The 23,925-nt window shown below is 39.9% G+C and overlaps 1 protein-coding gene across 3 annotated transcripts in view; it reads right to left on the bottom strand.

Annotated features, from left to right (window-relative positions):
- Ppp2r5e (protein phosphatase 2 regulatory subunit B'epsilon) overlaps positions 1 to 23,925 on the bottom strand; it is a 165,270-nt gene that overhangs the window by 30,293 nt on the left and 111,052 nt on the right. For all 3 annotated transcript variants that reach the window (XM_008850493.2, XM_029554759.1, XM_008850494.3), the window contains exons 4-5: positions 21,636 to 21,737; positions 9,584 to 9,676 (exon numbers count right to left, since the gene is read on the bottom strand). In XM_008850493.2, coding sequence (XP_008848715.1) covers positions 9,584 to 9,676; positions 21,636 to 21,737 — 195 coding nt within the window. The remainder of the gene's footprint in view (positions 1 to 9,583; positions 9,677 to 21,635; positions 21,738 to 23,925) is intronic.

Below are 23,925 nucleotides of genomic sequence, written 5' to 3'. Positions count from 1 at the left end.
AAATTGAGGGCCTTTCTCTAAAAAAAACAAATAAAGTAGGGGGCGAGGGTGGGATGGAGGCAAGATGGCTTGGTGGGTAAAGGTGCTTGCTACCAAGTCTGACAACCTGAATTCAATCACAGCAACCTATACTGTTGATATCTGCAGATTGTCCTCTGGTCACTGCACACAAATGCATGCGTGTGTTCTCTCTCTCTCTCTCTCTCTCTCTCTCTCTCTCTCTCTCTCTCTCTCCTCTCAATAAATTAAATAAATAAATGCCTAAAATAATTTTTAAAGAAAAAAAATGTTCAAGTAGATAATGAATAAAATTGGCGTGCTAAAGGTTTTCATCCAAAGTGACACAGTACTCAATCTACTCTCCACATTTCTGGCTTTATTGGCAACATCATCTATTCTGCTCCTGAAAACTAAGTATCTCCTACTACTTTCACCTTGACCACATAATGCACATAGAGAAAATAGCCTAGAACCAAGCAAAGATCCAATCTAAGGGACAAGGTGCAAGATGATACTCAGTGCCCTTCCCCAGCCCTGGACTCAATTCCCAGTAGGAAATAGGGAGCCCATGAATCACTTAAGAAGTGAGAAAGCAGAGTATGGACAAGGGGTCACAAGGCTGCACTCCTAAGTCTCCAGCAACTTTGACTCCAAGACCCCATGGAAATTAAGTATGCAAACTTCAAGGGTTTAAGTCATAGAAAATACCAACTCCACCAAGTTGCAATTTCTTCCTAATGTTGGTCATTCTTTCCACACAAAGTAGAGAAGTCCATTTTTCTCCTTTCAGCATTCTGACTGAAGAAAACCTTCTGATTCAACATTTTAAGATATGGGTGTGCTTCCTGCCAAGCCTGAATATAAATACCTGGATCTGACTGCTGCGATCTCCATGGTAGAAGGAGAGAACTGATGCCTGCAGGTTAACGTCTGACCACTACACACACATTAGCAAATACATTAAAAAGCACACTAAAGTTTTAAAAATGCTTTTAAGCTGGGGGTGGGGACACATGCCTTTAATCCCAACACTTAGGAGGCAGAGGCAGGAAGATCTCTCTGAGATCAAGGCCAGCCTGGTCTCCACAGCCGGTTCCAAGACAGTTAGGGCTACATGGAGACCCTGTCTCAAAAGACCAAAAAAAAAAAGTTTTTAATTTGATCAGCATTTCAAAACAGAGCCTGTTGTACTAAACAGTGATGCACTAGGGCTAGAGAGATGGCTCAGTGGTAAAGAACACACACTGCTCTTGCAGAGGTCCCAAGTTCAATTTCTAGCTACCATATCAGGTGATTTACAGCCACCTATAACTCCAGTTCCTGGGGGATCCAACACCTCTGGCTTCAAGCACCTGTACTCATGAGCGAGCATAGACACAGACACATATATATACATAATTAAAAATAGGACTGGGCGTGGTAGCGCACACCTTTAATCCCAGCACTCAGGAGGCAGAGGCAGGTGGATCTCTGTGAGTTTGAGGCCAGCCTGGTCTACATAGTGAGTTCCAGGACAGCTGGGGCTACAGGGAGGCCCTGTCTCAAAAAGACCAAAAAATAAATAAAAAATTAAATTTAATTTAAAAAATAATAATGATGTACTAGGGGAATACCAGCATAGGCTGGCTACACAACTCATGGGGTCCAGTGTACAAGACATGTAGGTGGTATTAACATTGTCCAGACAGCACACTAAACCAATCACACGTGTATGTATGTGTCTGCCCACGAGGCTGATTCAATGCAGCAGTTAGAATAGCAAAGCCTAATGCCTTTTATATAAGGGTTTTTAAACTATATTTATTATTAGTGTATGTATATGTACACTGGGGAGGCACACAGGCCATGGTGCTCCTGTAGAGGTCAGAGGACAACTCTGTGGAGCCAATTCTCTCCTTCTACCATGTGGGTTCCAGGAATTTAACTCAGGGCATCAGGCTTGGCAGAGGTACCTTTACCAACTAAGCCATCTCACCAGCTCTTTATATGAGGTTTTGAGTTAAATGCTAGACTAAAGAGGCTGAGGGATGGAGTGTTTTATTGTTAGCTGGTGATGGCTCTCTGATAAGACCCCAGGTAGAAATAAATTCTCTGCAGTTTCATTTGCTGTAGGCTCTAAGAGAAGAATACAAACATTTTGACACATTTAAGGAACTTGTTTGGAAAATACCTCTTTGCCTTAGAGCTGAGATTCAAGGTCTCATGGAATTTGCTTCAGGTGAAAACTTAAAATTCTTTAGCTTGGTTTGTGCTATGTCCAGTTTATCTTGAGATTTTAAAAACAATATCAAAAGGTCACTTTTAAGGTCTGATTTAATTACTCACATAATACGCATGATAATTACTCCACTTTGAGCTAAATATAACTGCAAATGTGAAGTACAAATTACTAAACAGAAATCTTCAGCGGTACTCATGTTTATGGGGATATTTGAATTGTATGTCTCTTAGCAACCACTGACTGTTTTCAAATTTGTAGTGGTTGAAGGCAGTCTTTAGAAATATGCTGCAAAACTCTGGCCACAATGATTCACCCAATGAAATAATTCATGGTTGGCAGTTTATGTGTTTCTGAAAAGGAGTCAAGAGAAGGCAGGGTCAGAAAGAAACCATTTCCCAACCCTCTCTGTACACAGATAAAAGTGATCTTCACTCAGAACAGACTGCTCCATGAGCTGAGGCAGGCCTATCACTTCTAGCTACAGAAGGCAGTTTACCTAAGTCTAAAATCCACACTGTCAGACACAGTGCACTATGCAGTGAACCATCTTTGATAAAGATCTGCCGACCTTTTTGTGTAAAGATGTAGATGAGTACATAAAAAATGCTAAAAGTTATATAAGTCTCAATTTCATAAAAATTACACTGTAGCTCAAGCAGGCTAGTCTGACTATTCTTGAATGAAAAACAACAATGCCCTTCAAATGAAAATATTCAAAACCCTTGAACAAAAACCAACAAGACAGGCTGTTTTGTTTGGAAATCCATTCACAATTTGCATTTCCAGCTTCTCTTTTAAAGCCCAAGGATCCAGGGACACTTGGCTGGCTCACTTGTCCAGTCTAGATGCTATAGGATAGTGGGAGTGGACTGCAGCAGGGTGCAGTTTGAGCACCACCAGCTGTCACGACCACCATGTCCATACTACTACTCTGTGTGTCACTTGTCTCTTCTCTGTAAGCATCTAGCCATGCTAACCCTGGTTTTCACATACTATATTTATCCATTCCTGGTCCAAATGTACATTTGCATCCAACACTGATCAGAAGAAATCAGCTGACAAAACTGAATTGATGAAGAATCTAGAGACTACATGCAGCATCTAAGAGAAGGGAGCATGAAAAGAACCCGTAAATCCACGGGGTATCAAGGATTTTTAGAGTCAAAGTCAGATGTCAAATAATTAGTAACACACTAGACAAAACATAACCTGAAGGCATTAAAGAAAACAGTGGAAAAAGCTCTCAAAACAAAAATTGATCCTGGGGATGGAGAGATGGCGCAGTGGTTAAGAGCACTGGCTGCTTGCAGAGGTCCTGAGTTCAGTTCCCAGGACCCATATGGCAGCTAACAACCATCCATAACTCCAGTTCCAAAGGATAGGACACCCTCTTCTGACTTCCATGGGCTTTGCATGACATGGGTACACTCACATACATGCAAACAATACACATAAAATAAAAATAATAAACTATTTTTAAAAACAACAACTGCAGGCTAGAGAGATGGGTCAGCAGTTAAGAGCACTGGCTGCTCTTGCAGAAGACCTAGGTTCAAATCCCAACACCCACACGGCAGCTAAAAACCATCCTTAACTCTAGTTCCAAGGGATCTGACACCCTAATCTGTCCTCCTTGGGCACTGTAGGACATGGGTAACACATATATGCAGGCATAACACTCATATGCATAAAATAAAAATTAATTAATTAACTTTAAGTGTTTGTTTAAAAATAAGATTGGTCCTAAATGAAAACACTGGCAACAGACAAGCAGAGCAGTTACTGAACTCTTACCCTTGGTTGGGAACTGTCCTAAACACTTGTGTAGTATTCACTCATTACATCTTGACACCCTTATAAGGTTAGTGCCATCGTATTATAGATATTTGACATCTACTTTCCAGATGAAAAACCTCAAGTACAGAGTAGTTGTGTAACTTGCCCAAGGCCACATAACGAAAACTGGCAAAGCTGGGCTTGGGTGATGCCTGCCTGTATTCCCAGCATGCAGGAGGCAGAGGCAGGAGGATGGTCACAAGTTCAAAGCCATCCTGATCTATATAGTGAGCTCTAAGCTGCCAGGGTGACAGTGTGACTCTACCTTAAAACAACTAAATAACAAGGGGGAAAAAGGCAGAATCTGAATTCTATACTTAACCACCAAACCTACATTGCATTCTGAAGGCAAAGAACTCAAGATACTGAAAAAGGCACCTGAACTACAGGACCCATTCTTCCCAGCCTCAGCTTTTAAAGAAGCACATCTAAACACTGAAAGGAAGTAAATGCAATGAATACTGGGCATTAAGAGTAACAGAATCTTACAAAAATAGGCCAGGGCACAATCAGCTGAGGTTTGTAAAACGTGCAAAGCAAAATGAGAAGTGCTTGCAGGTGAAACTATTTTACAATGTTTGATTATTGCATACATGACTGTTAGTAAATATAAAAATAGGTAGATATAAAACAGAAAATGAGATAATCACGCCCTTCAATTAGCAATAATGGTGTTATCTCCTTACAAAATTATTCATGTACATTGCTATGGTCTGAATGTGTGCCCCCAAATTTCTACTTTGGAAGTTTACTCCGCAATACAACAGAAGTGGGACCATTCGGGAGGTATAAGAACACAGAAGGACCTCAGGAATGGATTCATCCCTGGGATCTCTCTTTACTTTCCACCCTTGAATGTGTGGACATTCAAGAATGGGTCCTCCAGTTCAGGTGCCTTTTTCAGTATCTTGAGTTCTTTGCCTTCAGAATGCAATGTAGGTTTGGTGGTTAAGTATAGAGGCTGGTTTGAATTCAGATTCTGCCTTTTCCCCCCTTGTTGTTTTAAGGTAGAGTCACACTGTCATCCTGGCTGCTTAGAACTCACTATATAGATCAGGGTGGCCTTGAACTTGTATCCATGGTCTCTTCAACCAACACCTACTTATTAGGCTTTTTCCAATCTTATAATTATTAACAATAAAGCATTCAATATCTTTGTAGACACATATGAGTTTATCCTATGGAAAATACTGATTTCCTCTTCAGAACTGAACCATTTTAATGAAATCTGATGTATGCATTTTTATCTATTACTTACTGGCATTTCTTCTTATGAAGAACAATCACCACTACCAACCCTCTGCTATGTTCCCTTCCCAACACCACAGTTTAGGCTAATGTACCTTTGTAGTAGGTTTAATTTTTTTTTTCTTTTCTGACAGTGCTGAGGACTATTTTATTATATAACTAAAGTACCCCATTACTAGTCATCTTTCTCAAAAATTTATTCCATGAACTGTGATGTTTTCAAGTAAAAAAAAAAAGAACTTTAATTAGAATTACACTAAATATTATCTTGGATGTTATGTAAATATTTTTATAATAAGAAATTTTCTCCCATCTAGAAACACTACATTTCAACACTTATTCAAGTCTGCTATGTAAAATTTTACTGTTTCATTTATATTATTTTAATTGTTTCAAGGCTGGAAATACAGTTTAATAGTTGAGCACATGCTTAGCCTATGTAAGGCCTTAGGCTAAATCCTCATCAGTAAAAAATATATATATATTTCTATAAATATAAAAAGGGAGAAGACTTTTAAATTAATATTGGAATCAAGCAGCACCATGATATGAAAAGGGTCTGAAAAGATTAATATTCAATGAGCAAATACTACGTCCCACATGAAACCAGTGAGTCATCTATACAAGTCATTTCAGCTTCTGCTTGTGACTTAGAAGTGACTCTCACCATCATTTTAGAAAGGAAGACACTGAGTCTCAGAATCATAACAATAATCTACTTGAGACTGAAGGTAAGAACTCTTTGTGTACTGCCAAGTGAACTAAGCAGATTTAGCAGTTGCCAGCTGGAGTGTCTCTTACTTAATATTCTTGTCAATCCTGCAATCTTCAGAGCATGAATGAGGGAGCACTTAGGATTCAAATGTGAACACTTGCTGAAAAAGTCACAGCAGGTACACAGAAGAGCCACCATTTGAAAGCAGGCTCTGTCACAGAGTGTCCCCCCCCCCTCTGTTCTTATATCCTACAGCATGCATACAGTACACAGGGGAGTCAGGATTCCAACCAGAGCTTCCTAACTGTCCACTACAGTGTGGCTTTGGTCTTATTTTGTTTTTGTATTCACTGATGGGGTAAGAGCAAGAAAAAAAATCTTTTAATTTTAAAAATGTGTGTGAATAATTATATTTAGTTGCAATACAAAATAGGTTTAACTCTTATACTAGAATAAACTTAGTAAGTTTTCAGTTGAAATCACAAAAGTAATTTCAGATCATTAGGAACTACAGAAAAGGCTGGAGAGATAGATCAGCAGTTAAGAGCACTGACTGCTCTTGCAGAGGACCTGAATTCTGTACCCAGCACCCACATGGTGGCTAACAACTGCCCATAACTCCAGTTCCAGGGGATCCAATGCTCTCTTCTGACCTCCATGAGCTTTGCATGACATGGGTACATTTACATACATGCAAGCAAAGCATTCATATAAATAAATAAATAAATAAATAATCAATATTTTTGTTTGTTTTAAAAATATTTTTTAAAGAATCTACAGAAAATAAGAAATTTGTCCAAAGAAAAGGTATATGTTAAATGTCATTTTAATGTGCCAAAAGGAAACTAATGAGGGCTTTCTATGTCACTCGAGACCCAGGCTTAGGGACAAAACACAGGAGGGCTGGGTGGAGTCTGGGGGTAAAGGAAATATGCACAGAAAGTGTGAGGATATGAAGAGAAAAACAAAAGACTTGAAAACCAAACAGAAACAGGAAGGACCTGCCAGCTGAGGGACAATTAAGGCATGGCAGGGGTGAGGGATGTGGTTGGGATGGGGGTAACAATGTGAAACATCAGCAGCAACTCCCCAAGTTCCAAAGGCCCACGTATTCCCAGCATGGCCCAAATTTGGGAACAAATCACCCAGGAAGAGAGCTCAGATCTAGTAGGGAGTTGAGGTCTCATTCTTAGAAAGCATCAGGAACCCAATTGAGCTGTGGCAGACTCAAGGGTAGAGAAAAGTAAGTAGAGGAAAGCTGGAAAAATGGCAACGTGCCAAATATGTAAACTTCATGGATAGAGTCACTATTTGTACTTTATTTTTTGTCTAAGAAAAACTCTCGGGTGGCTGACCAAGCCCATAGTTCGCAAGCACATAGGGCAGGATCAAGCAACAATAGCCTGTGGGAGTTTACTAATATGCCAGTGGCTGATGATCAGCATTCCGTCTCCCAACCTCCCTTTTTGAGACAGAATTCCCTGCCTGTGATCCATCAAACTCAGGCTCCTAAGAGCTGAGACTAGAGATGTGTGTCACCACACCTGGCACGGCATTGCTTTCAATAATAGTTACACAGCTCACAGGTGAGGCGAGCGCTGCAAACAGGAAGCTCTGGCTTTGACCCCGGCATCTAATCAAGTCTCTCTGCTGTCCTTGTCAACAGAACTGAGGGATGCTGACATACTGAAAATCTCTAATTTGCTAAAGGATAGAATTCACGGATTATTGATTCATGATTCTGCTAACATAAAAGGAATTTAAGGCCTATCCCAGGCCTTTATCAGCCTTGTCTACTACAAGAATTTTAATCAATAACTTAGAAAAGGTCAATTGTTAGCATACTTAAGAAAGTTAGAGATACCATTAAGATGCAAGACCATGAATAAGGCAGATGACAATTAAGTTCCAGAAAGATCTCCAGATGGAGAGAAATGAGATTCCACAAACTACATGGCAAGATCTACAATTAGACTTTCCAAAAGCAAGATGTATAACAAAGGAAAACATGGCTTAAAGCAATACACATAAGCGTCTATCAGAAGTCAGTCAAAGCCACAGTTTAACAAGAGTTGGCAAAAATCATCCACCTCAAGAAAGGCTAGAAAGACTTCCCCTTTAAGAAATCTGGGTTAGACAAAGGAATGGGACACCTAACTCCTAGCTACACTAGCCTGCCCAGGCTCCAGGCAGAGGTTCAGAGGTATGCATCATACTTGAAAGCAAATGGACATCCATAATCTGTTGAAAACTTCAAAATCTGAGAAAGGAGAGAAGCTGACAGAACTAAGGATACAGTCACAGCAGAGAACACATATTGACAGCTGGTGGGCCAAAAGAAAGCATGACATGTCAATGCAATACCAATGAACTAGGCATGAACAGCTAAGCTTGGCGGCCTATATACCTAGGGAAAGAGGTGCAGGTGCTGAAGAGTCCCCATTTCCCTGGGCAAGGCCACCACTCCTTTCCAGGTCTCATCTGACATATCTACTCAGCTACGAACCCCAGGATGTCCAGGAGCCTCCAGGAATCAGCTCTCAGCAGCTAGCCTGCCTGTAGCACTGTTAGATTGGACCCTATGAACCTACTATACCTCAAGTGTCAGAACAGGCAAAATACTAGCTGTGGTTTAATGTATCTATCCTGAATTCTTTTAATCTAATCAGGGCAGAGCACTGGGTCACCACAAAGGTTATCAGAGTGTGCCCTGGAAGGCACAGATCCTTCCCTGCCAAATCAATGTTTTTATTTTGAAGTTCTGCTTAGATGAATGTTTCCATAGGACATGGGTATTTTTTTTCTACATGAGGCAACCCGTATGTCAATGAAGGGAGCAACAACCCATGTGTCACTCTGACTCCAGTGTCAATTTTCATACGTGAATAAATACAAGGGGAGCAAGATGTTACTTAAAAACTCAGTGTCAAGAAAATACCCCAAACATCAGGTAGAAAGGAAGATATAGCCTACAGTTTCAAGATATAAAATGAGAAACCTTGAAAAACATGTGCCCGAAGACATCCCAAATGGATAGACTAGAATTAATCCCTGCAGGGAAATTTTAAAGTATGAAATCGAGCAATTTCCCAGCAGTGAAAGCTACCAGCATTCTCACTTTAATTACATATGCTCTGCACCCCTATGCTTGCCTAGATACATGCAATAGTCCTTTAGGAATTCACTTCAAATGTAAGTTTCTACGCAGCAGAAAGATTCACACGCTAGGTCTAGAAGATGGGTTGGGGGTAAAGGCGCTTACCTGAAGCCTGATGGCCTGAGTTCAAGCCACAGAATGTACATGGTAAAGAGAGGACTGACACTGGGAGGTTGTCCTCTGACTTCTGTATTCATGTTGTAACATGCACATGCCCATACTCAAATACACAAAATGAAATGGAGAGAATCACATTTAGTTGCAACAGCAAACAAATCTGTAAGTTTTGTGGCTAGAATAAATGATCACTTTTGTTGTTGCTGCTGTTGTTTTTAACAAATATCCAAGAGAAAATGAGATAAAAGTGTTTTAAAAAGAATTACACACACACAAATAATCTGCTTACCTGTAATACAAATTTCTGATCTATGTATTTTTTGGCAATGCTGGGTTGGAATTCTTGGCTTTCCAAAAATCGTATGAAAAATTCATATACAAGCTGCAACAAACAGATCACAGTTAACTTTAAATGAAAATTCATTAAGAAAAATATTAAAAGCTACAAAAATCACATTACAGTAAAATTGACCAGGCTTGGAAAATCAGGTTTACATATCAACTCCTGAACCATGCTGGCCTTTTTTGTTACAGTCATTAGTGTATTTTTTAACTTTTAAAATTAAAAAGCAAGAAATATAGCCAAACAAAACAGATAAAAATCCTCCATATACTCATCATTTAAAGACAATGACTATTAACATTTTATTTTATTTTTATTTTTATTACTGAGGGAGAGGAGGTGCATGCATGTGGAAAGGTCAGAGGACAGCTTGCAAGAGTTGGTTCTTTCCTTCCATCATGTGGGCCCATGGGGATAGAACTTAAGTCAGCTTAGTGGCAAGTGTCTTTACATGTTAAGCTATCCTGCCTACCCCACTGCTATTATTTTAAATTAAAATCCTTTTTGTTTACTTTTTTTTGTGTATGAGTGTCTTGTCTGCATGTATGTAACTATACCCGTGCCATGCAATGCCCTTGGAGGCCAGAATAAGGTGCTAGATCCCTTGGAACTGGAGTTACAGATAGTTGTTAACTACCATGTGGATGCTGGGAACCTAAGGCAGGTCCTCTGCATGAGCAGCCAGTGCTCTTAACTGCTGCTGAACCATCTTTCCAAACCCCACCCCTGCCCCACATTTTAATGTGTGTGTCTCCCACTGCAACACACCATTGCACTATAAATAGATCTTTACAGGGCTGGAGAGATGGCTCAGAGATTAAGAGCACCGATTGCTCTTGCAAACGACCCAGGTTCGATTCCAGCACCCACATGGCGGCTATGAACCATCCTTCACTCCAGTTCCAGGGGAGTCCGAGGCCCTCGTCTGACCTCCATAGCATTGCATGACACAGGTGCACTCACATGCATGCAGGCAATACACTTATACACATAAAACAAAAATAATCGATAAAATATTTTTTTAAAAATAGATCTTTACATAGGTAAGTTACTTTTGTCATCTTAAACAATATATTGTGAACAATTTGTCAACAATATCTAAACCATCATTTTTAGTAGATGCAAACTGTTCATTATTCATAATTTATAATGAATGCCATTATTCAAAATCTCCAATGCTTAGATATTTAAGTAGTCTCTGCACTATTTCCCTAGCAAACTGGGTCACAAATGTGTATCACACAAAAGGGTGTACTTCAATTACTTCATGAGTAGGTAACTGTCAGATTTTAAATTAAAAAAACAAACAAACATTCAGGACTGTTCATAATCACTGCCAAATTTCTTTTCAGAAAGTTTATGTCAGCTACGCTCTTACAAGCAATATGTTTGGGACTTTTTTTTTTTTTTTTTTTTTGGTCTTTTTTAGACAGGGTCATTCTACAGCCCCAACTGGCCTGGAACTCACTATACAGACCAAGCTGGTGTCAATTTCATAGAGATCCACCTGCCTCTGCCTCCTGAGTGCTGGGATTAAAGGTGTGCACCACCTCGCCCAGCTACACAAAATATGTTTGCATAACATAATATTCTCTTAAAAAACAGCAGTCTCAATAGGCAGAGTCAATTTCAAATAACTGCTCTGATAAACAGTGCAGATCGATGTTTATTCTCTTAATTTGCATAATAAATCTATGTTAAATGCCATGTTGTATCTTGTGCTACACAGCAGTATTAATGAACCAGAATTTCTAAGACAAAAACACTGGGCTGGAAGACTGGCTCCATCCCTTACTAGCTATATACATCCAAGCAGGTTAATTTCTTTGAAATTTGTTTAATTTGGGGTTTTTGTTTTGTTTTGCTGTTTTTATAATTTATTTATTATTTTTATTTTATGTGTATGAGTGTATCTCCTACATGTATGTGAGTGGACCCGTGCCATGCAATGCCCACAGAGATCAGCAGAAGGCATCAGATCTGCTGGACTGGAGTTATGGATTGTTGTTAGCTGCCATGTGGGTGCTGGGACCAGAACCCAGGTCCTCTGTAAGAGCAGCCAGTGCTCTTAAACACTGAGCCATCTCTCCAGCCCCCAAATTCTGTTTAATTTTGTAATAGCGGTAAGATTAAATGTGATATTACACACAAAGCCTTCTGCACAGTTACAAACACATAGTCATTGTCACATCACCTTAAACAGCACTGCAAGTGTTTGTCTTTTTCTCATACACTTAAATAAACAAATATGCCCCAAAAGCTTTTTATTTATGAGATAAAAAGTACATATGTGTATCTAAATTATATATATATATTAAATATATTTTAAGAAAAGTGGAGAAAAACTTAAATATATATCATTTCATCTTAAAATACAGTCCATATTAATACTTTCACAAGTATTTTTGTGAAAAATAACTGTTTTCTAAAAAAACTTTTTTTAAAAGAGAAGCATTAAGCTGGGTGTGTTGGCACATGCCTGAAATCCCAGCACTTGGGAAAGTGAAGCAGGAGGGGCTGTGAGTTCAAGGCCCAGGCTGTCTACTTATAAGGCCCTGTCTTGAAAAACTAAGATAAATAAAGAATAGCATTCTTGCCGTTTTGGTAAGTTCCTCAGTACTGGTATTGCAGAAGACAGATTCTCATCTGTTTCAGCACTCAAGTTGTGATTCATTGTTTTGGTTGAAGTATATAAAGATAATCAAGGTTGAGAAAAGAGAGACTATTTTAAAGTCTTTTCATTTAATTGTGGATATTCTTCTTTAATGTGACACCAAACTCAACGAGTTGTCATTTCTAAAAAATGAGTTGCAGGGCTAGGAGGATGGCTTCATGGTTAAAGTGCTAGCCATCCAAACAAGAGAGTTGGCATTCAGAACTCACATAAATGCTAGATGGGCACAGAGGCCGACCCATAGTTCCAGCCTGGGAAGGCAAAGACAGGGGAAACTCAGAGCAAGCTGGCTAGCAGAACTAGATACCTTAGTGAGCTTTGAGTTTGAGAGACCTTGTCTCCAAGGATAAGGTAGAAAAGCAATCAAGGAAGAGTCCCAGCATCAACCTTGGGCTTCCCCATGTACACACACACACACACGCATGCATGCTCCCACACATGCTAAAATACCCACACGTGACATATACATGACAAGAAAACATAAAAAAAATAAAAAGACAAGCTACTATGCAGAATCTGAAACGCTACCAATACTCTTCATACCATTGCTACACTAAAACCCCAAGTATCTTGTAATCTAGGTGGACTTTGATCATGCATGTGTTCTTTTTTTTTTATGTGTATGCGTGTATTGCCTGCATGTAGGTAAGTGCACTCGTGCTGTGCAATGCCCGCAGAGGACAGAAGAGGCTGTCGGATCCCCTGGAACTGGAGTTATGGACAGTTGTTAGCTGCCATGTGGGTACTGGGATGCGAACCTGGGTCTTCTGCAAGAACAATCAGTGGCATGTGTTCTTAACATGAGTTTTTTCCCAACTGGAAAACAGTGCTTAATGAGGCTTATGCAGATCTTTCAAATATTGATGCATCCAATTTCAGTATCTTTAAAAAAAAATAATAAAAGTGGGTAAGACACCTTAACCTAACCTAAGAAAAATTTGGCAGCCAATGGCTGCTGAGAGCAGGGAAGAGACTCTCTTTCAAGAGTGGGACTCTTGGTAGGTTAACCAAGATCCAATGGATGGACCCACACTGAAGGGCATTTGGAGACACAAATTAGACTCTATAGGTATGTAGGGGTGTGTGTGTGTGTGCGTGCGTGTGTGTGTGTGTGTAATAGAGTACATTAAGTTGGGTGGGCAAGAAGGGGAGGTGTGATTAGGGGAGGGGATCTAAATACCATCAAATTATATTGTATGAAAAGCACAAAAATTTGATTTAAAATGTTAAAAATAAAAATAAATCACATTTTTACCTTTTCCCAAGAACAGTGTTTAAATTTGGGGAAGATGAAATGCTTGATATAAAACATCTACTATATAAGTATCAACCAAATGCCTAAGTCTAATAATCAGTTTGTTGTTTTCTTAACTACAAATAATATCTCATGAAACATCAGTTCATGTAGCCTGCCATTCAAAGCAATCACACGGTGTCTTTCCACAGGATAACCACTACACTGCAGTATGTAGTACATGTGATTTATGCATATTTTCCATTTTGCCATGCAGAGTATTTTTTAATGTTCCCCCCCCCCCTTTGGTTGTTAGTCGTAGCTGTGCTATCCCTCCAGTCCATGCAGAGTATTTGTTAATATATGTTCAGGGATGAAAATTTAATAAAATTCAGGTGGGCGTGGTGGCAAGCACCTTTAATCTCAGCACTCCGAGGCAGATGCAGGCAGAACTCTTGTCAGTTTCAGACCAGCCAGGGCTACATAGTGAGTCTCTGCCTAAAAAAACAAAAAAACATAAGAAACAAACAAACAAAAAAGCCAGGCGTGGTGGTAGACACCTTTAATCCTAGCACTAGGGAGGAAGAGGCAGGTAGATCTCTGTGAGACTGAGGCTAGTTTGGCCTAGATGCTAGCTCCCTAGCTGGGGATACAGGGAGACTCTGTCTCAAAAAATTAAAAACCAAAAGCAAACAATCAAGGACAGTCTGAAAGGAAATCGGCATTTTTAAATTACAAGAGCACAACAGTGAGGAGCACAACTCATACTTGAGCGGTTTCACATGACTGTCTTTATCTGTGCTAAGTCAGCAGCATTCATCATCACTGCTTTTACAATGAATGGTACAAACAGTGTAACAAATAGCCAGCATAGGACAAAGGTAAATACTGTCGTACTATGATAAAAGAAGTACTGGACACCAGCAAGAAGACTCTGCAGGTAAAGGTGCTTGCCACCAAGTCTGACAAGCCAAGTTCAATCCCTGGCACCTACACGGTACACAAAGAAAAGCAACTCTTTCAAGTTGTGCTTTGAACTCCACATACACACTCACATGCATATATATATATATACATATATATATATATATATATAAATGCAATCAATTTTTAAAAATAGAAGTGTTGGCCTTGTAGGCCACTGAAAATTAAGTCTCAGAGTCCTCTTAGGATCCAGAGATATCACCAACATAAATTCTCCTAAAGAAACCTGGTAGCCTCAGACCTAACATGAAAACCTGGTCTTCCAATTAGCATTTTTTAATATTGTGTGTGTGTGTGTGTGTGTGTGTGTGTGTGTGTGTGTGTGTGTGTGTGTGTGTGAGAGAGAAGACAAGTTGAAGAAGTCAATTCTCTCCTCCATGGTATGGGGTATTAAACTAAGGTTGTCAGGCTTGGCAGCAAACACCTCTAACTGCTGAACCATCTCCCTGTCCCCCTATCCTATTGGCATTTTTCTTCTTTATAAAACTATGGTTTGAGTTAGATGTGGTGCTATGTGCCTATAATCCCAGCCATTTAGGAAGCTGAGACAAGAGGAGAGTTTAAGTCCAGGAGTTCTACATGCAGCCAGGATGACATAAAAATACCTCATCTCACAAGGGGAGGAGGAGGATGACCCTTACAAACTATATCTTTCTCCTTAAAACCTTCTAAATTCAGAAAAATTTTTCTCATTGATCTGGTAGAATTCTAGTCAAAGTAATACTAGACTCTTCACTCCTCACAGAACTCTTTTTCAAAATGTTTTCAACTAATGTTTTTACAAACAGAATTCCAAACTTAACTCAAATGACTCCTTCCTTTTAATCCCACACAAAGGGAAATAGTTTTGTCCTCCAGGCCTGACTTGCCCATAGTGTGCTGGTTAGCTTTTGTCAACATGACACAAACTAGAGTCATCTGGTAAAAAAGGTGATTGCTGATTGATACAGGAGGATCCGGTACCCTGTGGGTGGTGCCATCCTGTGGTCAAGTGGGCCTGGGCTGTATAAGAAGGGGAGCTATCAAGCTGGTAAGCAGCATTCCTCCGAGGTCTCTGCTTCAACTTCAGCCTCCAAGTTGTGCCTAGAGTCCCTGGCCTAGCTTCCCTCAGTGATGGATTGTCACTTGGAATAGTAAGATACGTTAAACTCTTTCCTCTCAGTTACTTTTGGTTAGAGTGTTTTATCACAGCAAGAGAAAGCTAACTAATACAACTGGTAATCTTGTCTCTCTACACTGGTCCCTTGAAAGCAGTTGTGGTTTAAAGCAACTTGGTGGAAACACTTCAGACACTTTTATTCATAAGCCTATGTACTTAAAAAACAAATTATACCTCGGAATCAAAAATCTTAAGTTTCTAAAGGAAAAAAACTAAGGTAAGGAAGACAAATTACTCTTCAGCAGGTAAGTGAATTCTCTAAGGAACGAAAATGAGCAAAAAGACCAACATTCCTGGCTTTTAAGTCTCAAGTATAAAGTAATCTTTAGTTAGTTATAACGAAGTCCTGCAAAACTCTATTCTGTTGAAAAGATGTATCTAATTTCAGAAAACATAAACGATAACCATGGCAACTGTGCAATACTAGTTTAAAAAAATGCCAATACAGATACTAAAAAAAATATTAAATAATACGGCTGGGCGTGGTGACCCACACCTTTAATCCCAGCACTTGAGGGGCAGAGGCAGGCGGATCTTTGTGAATTGGAGGCCAGTCTGGTCTACATAGCGAGTTCCAGGCCACCTGGGGCTACAGGGAGACCCTGTCTCAAAATGACAAAAAAAATTAATTAAATAATATGCATATAGGGGGCTGGAGAGATGGCTCAGTGGTTAAAAACATTGGCTGTTCTTGCAGAAGACCTGGGTTCAAATCCCAGCACCCACAGGGCAGCTAGCAACTGTCTGAAGCTAGCAACTGTCCGTAACTCCAGTTCCAGGGGATCCAACACCCTCTTCTGTCCTCCTTGGGCATTGCACAACTCAGGAGCACTTGCATACACACAGGCAATACATGAATACACATAAGATAAAAATAGTAAATAAAATAAAATAAAAATAATATGCATATAAATAGACTTCTAACATATCTGATCAAACACCCTGTGGACCTAATAGTCTTTTGTCTTTTTCTTTTGTGGGGGGGGTCTTTTTGAGACAGGGTCTCCCTGTAGCCCCAGCTGGCCTGGAACTCACTAAGTCACTATGTAGACCAGACTGGCCTCAAACTCACAGAGATCCGCCTGCCTCTGCCTCCCAAATGCTGGGATTAAAGGTGTGCACCACCATGTCTGGCTCTTTTGTCTATTTTTAAATACCTCCAAAGATCAGCATTTGTTGTACTCAGTAATTTTGTGCAAGACAGAAACAAAAGAGAGCTCTGCAGAAAAAGTCAACTAGCTTGGTAACAGAACTGGCCAACTACCCAATAACACATCTCAATGGAATTTTCTCATTTTCTATTATTCTTGGATATCTGCACTTTGCTCCCTTCTAAGACATAGCCCAGAGGAGGAAGCATATTGTTAATTACAAAGCTCACAAAAGTGAATAGATATAACATGCTATATTTTGGTCAAAAAAAATTGTTAGAATAACTAAAAAGTTAACCATTAGACAGATGTGGTAGGATACACAAATAATCCCAGCACTCAGGTGGCAGAGACAGGAGGATGGCCAGCTGAAGAACAACTTGAACTACACAGTGAGTGTAAGGCCTGCCTGCACTTCATGGGAAGACTGTTTCAAAAATCTAGGGCTAGGGATATAGACCATTGGCAGAGCACTTTGCCTAGCATGTGCCAAGACCCTAGATTCATCCCTAGTACTGTAAGGAGGAAAAAGTCAGATGAAATATTGAATTTAGTGACAGATGATTATAGCATCAATGATCTATCATGAATAAAGATTTTTTTAATTTTAATATTTGTGTGTATGTATGTGTATTATGTATAGTTATGGTGTGTACATGTGTAAGGGTATGTACAACTTTCAGGAATCAGTTCTCCCCTTCCACCACAAGTTCCATGGAGCAAACTCAGTCTCCATATTTGTAGAGCAAGTTCTTTTCCACACTGACCCATCTTGTCAACTAAAAGAGATTTCTTGTGCATTCAATGAGTGTTCGTGTTAGTTAAAACCACCTACTTGTGAAAATAGAAAGGTGACTGATTTATGCAGTAAGACTATACAAAGGAAACAGAAGATTCTTGATGAAAATCTGGAGCCTGTACAAGGGTATCCACAAAGCAACTGAAGATCAAGGCCAATAACAATCCTTCTGGCCTCACCTTTTCTAGGAAGACCAGCTCCTATTTTTTGCTTTTTTGTTTTGTTTTCCTGTTTTATTTAAGACAGGGTCTCATGTAGCCTAGGCTGGCCCAGAACACATTCTATAGCTGAAGATGACCTTAAACTCCTGATTCTCCTGCCTCTATCTCCCAAGAGCTAGGATCATAGCCATGCACCACCATATCTGGTGTTTGTGATTTTTAAAAGTAAGTTTTCATTTGACCTAACCTTTTTCAGTCTTATTTCCCTCTGAGCTAAAGAAAAGACCAGAAGGATTACAGGCTTGAACAAGATGCCGACAACATGGAGCCAGACTGTTTTGTAATCATTTGTGACTATATCCAAAAGGGTCAAGTCTCACTGCCAGTCTTCACTGCTGCTCTAGTTTCAGATGAGCAGCTACCACTCCTACAGTCAAAGCAGTGCAGGTAGGGTTTGGGTGGTAGAATATAGTTTAATAGCTTAAGAAATTAATTTGGTCCTATATTTTATAATCATCAAATACAGGGAGTTAAGCTGAAATATAGAGTTGGCCTTTAATGAATTTCAAAGAAATTTATGTCTAGAAAAGTGTTCAAAATGGTTTTGCAAATGGCAAGAATGGTCTAACTCTTCATTGGGATGTAGTAAAGAAAACAGATTAATACACTGAACACATGTCTCTCCATCTTTCCCACTATAAGATGTAGAATTTTCTTAAGGAGACTATCTTCATTTTTAAAACTACTTTTTCTGGAGCTGGAGAGATGGTTCAGTGGTTTAAAAGCACTGTCTACCTTCCTAGAGGACCTGAGTTCAATTCTTAGCATCCACATGGTAGTTAACAACTACCTGTGACTCCAGTTCCAAGGGATCTGACGTCTTCTTCTGGACTCCATGGGCACTGGATGACATGTGTGCACTTACACACATGAAGGTAAAACACCCATACACATCAAAATAAACAAAATTTTTTTCTAAATTATTTTTTCTTCTAGACTAAATTTCAATTCAGTTGACTGGTGCCAGGCATTAAGAACAGACATGAACAGCTGGAGAGATGGCTCAGTGGTTAAGAGCATTGACTGTTCTTGCAGAAGACCTGGGTTTGATTCCCAGCACCCACATGGTGGCTACAAACTGTCCTTAAGTCCAGTTCCAGGGGAATCCGAAGTCCTCTTCTGACCTCTGCAGCATTGCACAACATGGGTACACTCACATACATGCAGGCAATACACTCATACTCATAAAAATGTTATATATATATGAACAGACATGAGAGCTGGACAGATGGCTCAGCTGGAGAGATGGCTCTGTCTGCTCTTGCAGAGGACTGGGTTCAGTTCCCAACACCCACATGGTGGCTAACAATCGTCTATAATGCCAATTCCAGGGGACCTGACATCATCTTCTTAACTCTGTGGATACTGAATTACACAGGTGCACTTACGTACATACAGACAATATACTCATGTACAAAACATAAAAAATAAAACAAAGTATTTTTAAAAAAGAATAGACATGACATTTTCCTCACCAATAACCCCGTGACCCATGCTCATGCAAGCAACCATAATTAAACTCAGCGTATTACCAAAAAAAAGACATCAAAGTAGGAAGGGGATCTGTTGGGAGGAAAAGTTTCCACAAGAGAGGGAGGAAGATAAGAAGATAAGGGGGTGAAACCAGTCAAAATTCATTACAAACATGTATGAGATTGTCACAGATTTTTATATTTTTAAATATCTTATTATTTTTGCTTTACATGTATGAGTGTATTGCCTGCACGTATGTAAGTGCATCTGTATTGTGCAGTGCCTGTGAATGTCAGAGGAGGATGTTGGATCCCCTGGAACTGAAGTTAGCTGCCATGTACAAGCTGGGAACCAAACTTGGGTCCTCTGCCAGAGCAGCCAATGCTCTTAACAACTGAGTCATCTCTTCAACCCCCAAAGATTTTTTTTTTTTTAAGAGTAAGACTTTCTTTTCCCCCTAGAGATAAGAGTTATACAATGTGGGAGTCTTTTAGCTAGACCCACTGAAAGGGTACCCCAATTGCCTCACCCTGCGTCCCTGTTCAGCATGGAAGAAGCCAGAGCAGTATGCGTCGATTCCCTATCCACAAGTTAGGTAACCTCTTCAGAGGATGGTGTGATAAGACTAGGAGTTAGGAATTGGCTAGGCAGTTAGAGTAAAAAGACCCCGAAGAAAAGTAGCCAGTTTCTTGGCTAAAAGTCACAGTGTCCTTGGGCTTCTTAGCAACATACTCCGTTCCAAAGGCCAAAAATGTCAAAAATATTTGGGAGCTTTTATCTAATCCTTAAAAGATATTAGGGTTACCTCTTCAGAGAGGGGAATGTTAGAGTAGCCAAAAGCCCCATAAAAAAGTTAATAAATCATAGAAAAAGAAAGAGTACATGAAGTTATCAGGAAAAAGTGATAAGGAGATACGGGAGGAATTGGAGGGGAGGGAGTGGGCATGGATTTGCTCAAAACAGCTTATATGCATGTATGAAATTCTCAGTAAATTATATTTTTTTTAAAAAAGAGTAAGACCTAACAAGAAGTCTACCATTCAAAATGTGTATTTGGGGGGTGGTGTTATTTTATTGAGTTTGGTTATCATCTAGGATACACATATGAAAAGCACAAATAGTCTTACTATTTCCTTACAGTACAGATAGCTTTTCTGGGGCGGGGGGAGGCAGGGAGGCAGGGAGGGAGGATCTAAGAAATCAAACACCATGTTTTAACTACCCTGTTTTCCCAACCTTTGCTTTAGTAGCAGAGCCACATATATCACAAGCCTAAGGCAATGCTCAGAAAACAGCTTTGGAAAGCACTCCTATCACCAGGGAAAACCTAGAGGTGCCAAAGCAGTCCAGGCCAAGCTGCAAGCAAGTCAAAAACTCTAAGTGGGGAAAATACACTATTAGATTCTCTCTAGGCCTTACCAAGTCCCTCCTCAGAATGACAACTAGTAAATAACCACAAAGATGCAATAGTTTCTGCCAAGGGGTGAAGAAGGACAAGGTTATTCTGTTCCTTCTCTTCCATTCTGTTTTTCCTTCCTACTACTTATCACTTGGCCTCTGAGGACATGTGAACTTAATGGAAAGATGGCTTTAGGATTCAACACATTCAAGTTTCTCTGTTTTCTTCTTCCGAGGCAATGCCCTCAAGAGAGGGCAGCAGGGGGACAAGGAACTGGAAAGTGACCGGCCAAAATGTAGGTAAACACAGTACAGATGGCCCTGGACAGTCAAGGAAATGCAGTGGTAGCCCTGCCCTGGCACATGCAGCGATGGGACAGTTGTAGCCTTCTCAGAGTGGAAGGAACAAACAGGCCTTCATCCCAGTTTTTTTTCTCTCAGTTATTTGTCTTTCTTACAGCACTGGAAAAGAAACTGCAGTCTGGCTTTGCCCTTCTAGGTAACTAAACACACCTGTGGGTATCACAAAGTAAGGCATACAAACTTCCTGAGGTACCTACTACTAAAAATGAGGTACATACTGTGACCTAATCACATCCAACAAATATTAATGTGAAAATAGTTCTGTTCTTGTTGGAAATCCCACAGGGCAGGATGGAAAAGAAGTTACAGTAAAGAAGTAAGAACCATTGCCCACACAGGCAAAAGAAGTGCCCGGACAGTCACTATTCCGATCTTTCTAATGCTAATTATCAGGGGTAAGAAACATTAAAGTATCGACTTGCTGTTACTGCACGCTAATTCAGTTTCTTGGTGAAGAATCTGGCCTTCAAGGAATCCTCATGCTAATCAGTGGGAGAGCTCATGGATTTTTCTTTTGTGACATAAATGGAAATTAGAAGTACCTGTAAGTGTGGCCATGATGCCTCAAGGGTGGGTTCATCTTCTTCTGGATCAAATTCATTGCTGTCACTAGGAGGGAGAGTTCTGAATATGTTGCAGGATACCTAAAAATAAACAAACAACAATTAGCTGGCAGTATCTTCTGACAGGTCCTCTGCAGACACCGTGAATGGGAGTGCCACCAAAATGGAACAGGGACCTCTCTCTGCAGGCTCTGGGCCTGAGACCACCTCTTTGCAAAGGCATGGAGCAGTATCTATCTACCCTCTTTGTCCCCAGTGGCCATCCCCACCCTGCAATTTTATACTTTCCACCAAAGATGGAGCTTGTTTACTTACCAGAGCTTGTTTAGTTACCAGTCAGCGTGTTTCCAATTAATCCATTTATACTAACATATAAATAACAACTAATGGGCTACAAGTACTTCCTTTCCCTGGCTTATTCTTACTTTACACCCTCAGAGTTGAACAAATAAGGAAATTTCAGGCATTCACATTCAAACAAACTGAATCAAGAAAAGTAATTTAAATGCTGAGTAAAGACTTTCCAACGTGCATACCCTCAAGTCACTCATACACCTCAGCAATGCCTCAGTCATTTCTGTAAGTAAGCTCAGTAAATTCATTGGTTTCCCAGGAAAACTTTAATCAAACATTGGTTTGACACTAGAACCTTAGAAGGGAATAAACATTGCTTAGTATCCCCAGGAAAAGAATTCTCAAAACAGATGGAAAATTCGTTAATGTTATTATGTCTCATAAATTATTAAAAAAGAAAATGAGAATGTAAAATATGTTAAAAAGATATGGGAATGGAGGTATTTTCCCAAATAGAAAAACAAAAAAGCCTAAGCAAGAGATGAAGATCTTCATAGGTTTGTTATGATATATAAAGGATGAGACAAAAAAAAATACACATAATCTTAAAATTTTGAAGGTCATAGTTTAGTCACCCAAGGAACAAAATATATATATCTAGTCAAGGCCATACTTTGAGGCCTATACTAATCTGGTCAAAGGGACTTAAAGGACAGTTTTTGCTCCTTGCCCTCTGAGGTCAACTAAGTTCCAGGGGACTATGGAGCATCTCTCAAAATGTCCTGTAACTGTGGTGCGTCACCTGTCCTCTTGTTCAGGGAGGCCGTGGAGACCCGACAAGATGGACTTGAACCAATGTCCAGTCTACAAAGAGGAGGCTCAACACAGAGGAATCATTTCCTCCACGTTTCCAAATGAAGCCAGCCATGGTCAAGCAGGACTTTGACTTATCTTCACATAGATGGAACTGGAAAAGAAAGGAGCCAGGGGCTCCTCCCATGCCCATGTGACCCCTGAGGAACAGTTCCTCAAACAACCTTAAGAGTAAAAATAAATTGGTTTATTTGGGCCAACTGTATGGTCTTAAACACCCAAAAGAAAAGTATAACCAAAGAGTAAAGTGATCGGTATATTTCTTTAAGAGTTCAAGGGATTACACTTCCCAGACATTAGACTTAAATCCATATAAAATGCTATTTAAACAATTATTTCTCATTGATTTTGTTTCTAATCACTAAGTGCTGCTCAGATATAAGACTTCAAATCTCGGTCTGCAATACTGTAGTGCCCACCTCTAGTTAAGGGAGACAAGCAGCTATTGTTCTAAAATGATGGCTAAATTTTTTTTCTCCCCCATCTAGAAGCCTTTGAGAGGGAACTGACATTGATTCTAGCCACTCCATCCACTATCAAAGTGCCTGAAAACAAATCCTGAGTCCATCACTCTTGAGTACAGCCTTGGCAGACAAAAGAAAAATGAGGAGGAACCCAACAGAGGGATGCTTTGGAAGCTCTCGTCAAGAAACTCCAATGGGCTCTGATATGAACATTTGAAATTTGCTCTGTTCTGACCTTTTTCTGGTTCCCTGTCTAGAAATTGTAATGATAACTACTCTTGTCTTTACTTCTCCTTCGCATCTCCCGGGCACCAGTCAAGGATCTTCTTTTCTCCCTACAGTTAAGAGTTATGCAATTTGGGAGTCGTTTAGATAGACGATTGAAGGGATAGTCCAATTGCCTCACCCTGCGACCCTGTTCAGCATGATAGAAGCCAGAGCAATCTGGATCCTGATTCCCCATCAGCAATTTGGGTAACCTCTTCAGAGGATGGTGTGATAAGAATAGGAGGTAGGAATTGGCGATGCAGTTAGGGTAAAAAGACCCCAAAGAAAAGTAGCCAGTTTCTTGGCTAAAAGTCAAAATGTCCTTGGGCCACTTAGCAATATACCCTTTTCCAAAGGCCAAAAATGTCACA

The sequence above is a fragment of the Nannospalax galili genome, unplaced genomic scaffold (assembly GCF_000622305.1).
Source record: "Nannospalax galili isolate Female #2095 unplaced genomic scaffold, S.galili_v1.0 scaffold144, whole genome shotgun sequence".
NCBI classification, from domain to species: Eukaryota; Metazoa; Chordata; class Mammalia; order Rodentia; family Spalacidae; genus Nannospalax; species Nannospalax galili.
The sequence above is the reverse complement of the archived record's forward strand: the minus strand, read 5'-3'. Positions and strand labels throughout refer to the sequence as shown.